General features: G+C 47.1%; 1 protein-coding gene across 2 annotated transcripts; it reads left to right on the forward strand.

The window, feature by feature from the left end:
• The first annotated feature begins 3,326 nt into the window (after positions 1-3,326).
• Positions 3,327-6,836, forward strand: Rbp7 (retinol binding protein 7). 2 transcript variants are annotated; one of them, XR_013110313.1, is made up of 5 exons: positions 3,327-3,487; positions 4,802-4,980; positions 5,392-5,493; positions 5,918-6,044; positions 6,603-6,836. XR_013110313.1 is itself a non-coding variant. In XM_034503569.2 (4 exons), the coding sequence occupies exons 1-4, from the start codon at positions 3,415-3,417 to the stop codon at positions 6,651-6,653; spliced, it is 405 nt and encodes a 134-aa protein (XP_034359460.1). In that variant the 5' UTR covers positions 3,327-3,414; the 3' UTR covers positions 6,654-6,836. The 2 variants fall into 2 exon arrangements, 1 of the variants encoding a protein (XP_034359460.1); XM_034503569.2 differs by lacking the exon at positions 5,918-6,044.
• Positions 6,837-7,056: the final 220 nt, after the last annotated feature.

Below are 7,056 nucleotides of genomic sequence, written 5' to 3' on the forward strand. Positions count from 1 at the left end.
TTTGTTTTTTTTGAGACAAGGTTTCTCTGTGTAGTCCAGATCATCCCGGAACTCACTTTGTAGACCAGGCTGACCTTGAACTCAGAGATCCACCTGCCTTCGCCTCCTGAGTGCTGGCATCAAAGGTATGCGCCAACAGCCAACTTAAAAAACAAGTGTTGAGGCTGGTGAGATGGCTCAGTGGTTAAGAGCACTGGCTGCTCTTCCAGAGGTCATGAGTTCAATTCCCAGCAACCACATGGTGGCTTACAACCATCTATAGGGGGATCTGGTACTCTCTTCAGGCAGGCAGATATATACACAGCAGAACACTCATACATTAAAATAAAATCTTTTAAAAAGTTAACGAAGTTGTGACTTAGTGTCAATGTTAACTGTGTCACTGTGCATGATCAAGATGTCTGTTAACTGATGTGGAAGGGCCCTGTACCATTGGCAGAGTTTAGATCTTGGAGTGTGTGACAGGAGATATGAGTGGGCCCAGGCGGGCATTCTCTCTGCTTTTGACTGTGAATGTCTGATAGCTTCAAGTTCCTGTGGCCCTGGCTTCCCTGTGAGGCTGGATCATAACTTGGAATGGAGAGTTAACATAAGCCCTTCCCCCATAGGTTGCTTTTGTCTGGGTATTTCTTCACAGCAACAGGTAACAAAACACACCCGTTTGCTTTTATGGCGCAGACACAGAGCCTAGAGCCTCAGTGCAGGCTCTCTGTCACTGAGCTGTGTCCCCAACCTGGTTTCCAGTTTTCTTCTTTTGAGTTTTGGAAGACTTGGGACTCTGGTGGAAGTGATATCACCTAAGCTCTGAGTCTGCTTTGTAGGACACAGGGCAACAGCTTTGTGTTTCTCTTGGGACTCTCAGAGAACTCGACCTCCCGGGCTAGCCAGGAACCCTAACACCGCATAAAGAGCCTACAACTTACGGGGGGATGCAGCCCTCAGCTCTCAAGCCTGGATGGGTTTCCAGCTAACTGACATACAGTCAAGTCTGATCAGCTAGTCATGAGCTTGGACTAAAGTTTGGATGTGGCTTCTCTAGCCCCTCCCACTTCAAGTCAACCTACTGTGGCTAAAGTGACATGGAACTGTCCCCAGTGAGTAGTGTCCAAACCACACATCTCTCCTCTCCTCTCTTCCCCTCCCCACTCCCTTCTGGATATGAACTTAGAGCCTTATGTGCTACCTAAACCCCAGCTTTAATTCTGCTAGTTGACTTTGGAGCAACTTGCCTGAGGAAAAGCTATGAATCAGCAAGATAGATGCTTTCAAAGTTAAAGTTTTAGTTTTTTAATTTGTTTGTGGTTTTTGTTTTTTTTTAATTTTAGATGGTGTCTTTTTGTTGTTGTTGTTTGGTTTGTTTTTTTGTTTTTTTGAGACAGGGTTTCTCTGTGTAGTCCTGGCTGTCCTGGAACTCACTCTGTAGACCAGGCTGGCCTCAAACTCAGAAATCTGCCTGCCTCTGCCTCCCAAGTGCTGGGATTAAAGGCATGTGCCACCACCGCCCGGCGATGGTGTCTTATTGTAGCCCAGGCTGACCTCAAACTTGCTGATAGCTAAGGATGACCTTTGAAATTATAAGCATGCATCACTGTGCCTTGTTTATACAATGCTAGGGAATGAACCCAGGGTTCCTGCATGAGAGGCAAATACTCTAGCAACTGACTTAGAACTCCAGACTTAGAAGTCTTTCTATTTCAAGTTAATTCTGTCTAGTTGATTAAAACAGCTCAGTGGAAGCCGGGCGGTGGTGGCACTAACCATGCAAAGACCAGGTAAGCCACCACAGGAAGAGGGGTGCCCCTCCGCAAAGATCTGGAATAGGATGAGAGCTTCATCTTTACCAATACTAACCATAAAACAGGTGTGTGGGCTGGGAGGATGGCTCAGCGGTGAAGAGCATGCTCTGCTCTTGTGAAGGACTGGGATTCTGTTCCCAGCACCTAGAGGTAATTCCAGTAACTTCCAGGTATTCTGATGCCCTCTTCTGGCCTCTCTGGGTACTGCATGCATGTAGTGAGCATCCATACTTCCAGGCAAAATACTCCTACACATAAAACAAAACGAACTAATTTAAATGTGGTGGTTGGAGTTAATAATTTCAAGGGATTACAAGAATGTCACAGTAGTAAGTCTTGCAGACATCGTGTGTGGGTGGTGTCTATGGCTGAAACTGTAGACTAGTCTACTTTTTCTCCTCCCTCCTTCTTTGGCTCTCTCTGCTACAGAGGCTAAATCGTGGAGACTACATCTCCCAGGCTCCCTTGCAGTTAGCAGTAGTAATTGACATGTTGGGTCCATGAGAAGTAACTGGAACTGTTGTGCTGAGGGAGTTAATGCTGCAGAGTTAATGGTGTGTGACACTGCCTACTCTGTCCCACATGGCTGACATCTGAAAGCCAACTCAAGACAGTGAGGTCAAAACCAGGGGCAAGGGTCACCAGGACCACGGAGAAACCCATTCTGTGTCACCTAGGTGTCTACTTATTATAGAGATGCTGGGCAAGAGGCTGGGTTTAACCCATGAGGTTCTGCTTAAAGCACAAGCACCATATAAAACAAGTATAGCACATGGACGTGGTACACAGGTTGCTACACAGGTGTGGCACACAGGTGTGGTACACAGATGTGCTGCACAGGTGTGGTACACAGGTGTGGGACACACCTACAATTCTAGCAGAGGCAGCAGAATCACAAGACAAACATAGTGAGTTAGCAGCCAGCCTGGGCTACATGAGAGCCTGTCTCAGAAATTAGGCAGGCACCAGACAAGGTGGCACAGCTGTTAAGAGCACTAGCTGCTCTTTCAAAGGACCTGAGTTCGGTGCCCAGCATATATGGAGTGGGAGTGGGTAAGACTGCAGTCTGCCTGTAATTCCATCTCCTGAGGATATACCCTCTTCTGGCACTGACACACATGTTATATACTCACACAGACACATGCACATAAACAAAAAATAAAAATGGATATTTAAACCTGAACAGGATAAAAGAAATGAGTTCCTATTTATTAGGATGGCTGGGTGGGTGTTGCCTTGGGCTTACACATATACTGTTATTTGTGCTGACACAGTATTTGATGCCATGAGTCTGAAAACCATTCCTTTTAGTCATTAACATCGAGGCAGAGGAATAAAAGATGACCTGGGACACACTCTGGGTTCATAGGGAGTTACAAGGAAAACAGAGATTGCCAAAGTAGGGTGGGGCAGGAGAAGGGATGGAGCCAGGAGCACGTGGGAAAGGAAGCTAGGAGGGATAGCCAACCGGGTGTTTCCAGGGCTCCCCACCCCCAGCTTTCCTGTCCCCTCCTTTGGTCCCCTCGGGCCCCATCCTGGCTCCACCTCTGCCCCATTGACAATACAGAGTACCACTACCAGTGACTCTCAGTCTTTGGATGCCGACAGACACCCAGCCATGCCAACAAACCTCAGCGGTACCTGGAACCTTCTCAGCAGCGACAACTTCGAGGGCTACATGCTGGCCCTGGGTAGGACCCTAGGGCTGTGCAGCCAAGGGGACAATGGTGGGGAGCAAGGCCTTGGGTCTCCAGGGTTGAGTGAAGGCAGCCTGTCCTGTCTGTTCCAGGCCCTTCTGTCTCCTGTGGGTTATATGCTCTCAGCTGGTCAGCGCTTGCCCTTGTCCCAGAGTCCCTGCTCCTCTGTCCATCCTCTTTCTTCTGACCGCCTTGTCTTGTCTGCCTGTCGATCATCCCTGCCCACACCTCTCTGTCCCTCGATGCCCCTCTGTGTCCCTCTAATCTCAGGTGCGCCTGTACTCCTGTCTATCCAACTTTGAGTGAGTACGTTGGAGGGGCTGGGGCTCCTAGGGGCAGGACGGGTCCTGGCGCTCCAAACCAGGCAGGCAGCAGTTGCAGTCTGCATGAGAATTCAATTTCCCTGCAAGAGCTGAACCTGCTTGACCAGTGTTGGGAGTTCAAGGCGACTCCTGCAGATGAACGGGTAGAGTCAGCCTGAGCTGCCCATGTGTGCTATGGGAGAGCTGCGCCCTAGTTCCTGAAGGCTGTAGCCACCGGTGGGGTGCGTGGGTCCACGAGAGAGGATCTAATCACTGTCGCTGCTTCCTAAAAGACTCTCGGTACGGCGCTGCCCCAACAGCTTGCTCTGGCTCTGCAAATTTGGCAGATTTGGGCAGCTGTTTTGGGGTACAGAGCACTCTTGTCTGTTTGCCAGGACTTGTGTTGGCATTTATTTGTTTGGGTTTTTTGTTTGTCTGTTTTGAGATTAAGGTCTTGGTCTTACCTTGTAAGTCAAGCTGGCCTGGACCTCACTTTGTAGACCCAGGAAATCCTCCTCTCTCGGCTTCCTAAGTAAGATTAGAGACCTAAGCTACCATAGAACCTGCTCCAAACCTCCAGTAAAAGCAATTTAAAAAAAAAAAAAAATTGTTCTTTAAGGGCTAGAGAGATGGACTCAGTCACACACATGCGGCTCACAACCAACTGAATGCCCTCTACGGGGAATCTGATGCCCTCTTCTGGCTTCTGTGAGCACTGCACACATGTTGTGCAGGTATTCATACATACGCATTAAATAAATAAAATGTATAAAAAGTTCTCTTTGAGTCAAGTATGGTAGCACACACCTATAATCCAGCATTTGGAAGTGCAGGCAAGAAGATCAGAAGTTTAATGTCGCCTTTGCCTACACAAGTTCAAAGACAGCATGTGTTATGTAAAATCCTGCTTTAAAACAAGCTGTTCCTGATTTACACATGCATGCCAACACATACGTTAACGTAAATAATTAAAATAAAAAATATAATAAGAACAATAACTTTTCAGGTATTGACTTTGCAACTCGTAAGATTGCCAAGTTGTTGAAGCCACAGAAAGTGATCGAGCAGAATGGGGATTCCTTTACCATCCACACGTGCAGCAGCCTGAGGAACTACCTTGTTACATTCAAAGTTGGAGAAGAATTTGAGGAGGATAACAAAGGCCTGGATAACAGAAAATGCATGGTAAGGGGTTAGGGCGCGCCTAAGGGCTGGGGATCTCACTTAGCAAGCATGAGGCCCAGGAAAGATTTCTAGCACCATAGGAAAAGAAAAGGAAAGCAAGTAGGCTTCGGGCTGGAGTTAAGCGCATCTGGGCTCTTGTAGAGAATCCAGGATTCAGTTCCCAACACCCACATGGTGGCTCACAGACACCTGTATCTGTAATGCCAGGGGTGTCCTCTTCTGACCTCTATGGGCACCAGACATGCACACAGTACACATACATGCATGTAGGCAAAACATACACACATAAAATTTGAAAAAAAAAAAAAATGTAACATAGGCTTCAGATTTCACAGTTAACTCAGCATGCAGTCTACCTGGTGATGTTTAATGATCCTGCCAGAGTGAAGCACTGCCTCTTCCTTCACACAGAGCCTGGTTACCTGGGAGAACGACAAACTTACTTGTGTGCAGAAAGGAGAGAAGAAAAACAGAGGCTGGAGCCACTGGATCGAAGGGGACCGGCTCTACCTGGTACTGATCCATCCCACTCTTTTGAAAACATTTTGGGGAAAGGGTGGGAGAAGAGGTTAAAATTGTTTGTTTGTTTGTTTGTTTGTTTTTCGAGACAGGGTTTCTCTGTGTAGCCCTGGCTGTCCTGGAACTCACTCTGTAGACCAGGCTGGCCTTGAACTCAGAAATCTGCCTGCTTCTGCCTCCCAAGTGCTGGGATTAAAGGCGTGCGCCACCACCGCCGGCAAAGCTTTTATTGTTTATGGTGTGATGAATGGGTACAGATGGTATGTGCTTCCCCGCCAAAAGCCAGGGGAGCCTGACTTTTATAGGGAGGGGGGAAAAGGGAGGGAATAACTTAATTAGCTACACCCCCTGGCCTTTAGATAACTCATTAATATTTAAATCTCTGGAAGTGGAGACTTGTTAATCACGCCCTGCACAGGTTAAATGGAGTTACCTCATCCAAGGCCCAACACTATGAGATCCGGAAAACAATAGTGTTCCACGGTGGTCTCTGAGATCAGTGAAACTCAGTCCATGGTGCATCTTGTTACCTCGAGAGGCCGGAGGTACAGCTCACTGCTTCTGGTTGCTTCGGGGCCTTATTCCTTCACAGTGGGGCACTGGTTTGTTTCACAGCCAGAACTGCGTGACTACAGGTCACAGCTCAAAGCAGTCAATACTTCTACAGTACAATCTAGAAGGTATAAAATCTACAAAGTATAAAACCAGGGCTGGGTAAAGTGGCACACACCTTCAATCCTAGCACTTGGGAGGGAGAGGCAGGTGGATTTTTGTGAATTTGAGACCATTCCTGGTTTTCACAGTGAGTTCCGGGACACCCAAGGCTATGTAGAGAGACCCTGTCTATATGTATGTGTGTTTATACAGAGAGACCCTGTCTATATGTATGTGTGTTTATACATACACGTGCACATACATATGTATAACTGTACCTGTGTGTGCAGGTTTACACTAACTCCAGTAGAGACTGTCAGGGTCAAATTGTTGGACACCCATTTGCTGTCAGCTTGAGAGGGATGGAGAAGATCATACATCTGGTATCAGAGCTGTTGAAAACGTACATTAACTTTTTTTCTTCCTTCTTCCTTCCCTTCCTGTCCCAGGAAATGTTCTGTGAAGGCCAAGTGTGCAAACAGGTCTTCCAGAGAGCCTGATCCATGTCCAGCAACAGAGCCCACTTGGGGCAACTGCTTGGTGCCAAATTATCTTGCAGAAGGAAGATAAGTTTGTCTGGTTTGGGTTGATGAAGGGCCTTGTAATTGGAATGATGTCACACAGCCTGTTCTAGAAACTTGATTTCAGGACATTTTCTGCTCCAATAAACCAGTTCAAATGGTGCTGATTTTTTTCTTTCTTTCTACATTTAACATGATTTATTTGTTTATTAATTTATTTATCTGAGGGGCTGGGGAGATGGCTCAGGTGTTAAAAGCACTGGCTGCTCTTCCAGAGGTTCTGAGTTCAATTCCCAGCAACCACATGGTGGCTCATAAGGATCTGTAATGGGATCCCATGCCCTCTTCTGAGCTACAGGCATACATGTAGGCAGAACACTGA

Source organism: Arvicanthis niloticus, chromosome 5, assembly GCF_011762505.2.
Source record: "Arvicanthis niloticus isolate mArvNil1 chromosome 5, mArvNil1.pat.X, whole genome shotgun sequence".
Lineage (NCBI taxonomy): Eukaryota > Metazoa > Chordata > Mammalia > Rodentia > Muridae > Arvicanthis > Arvicanthis niloticus.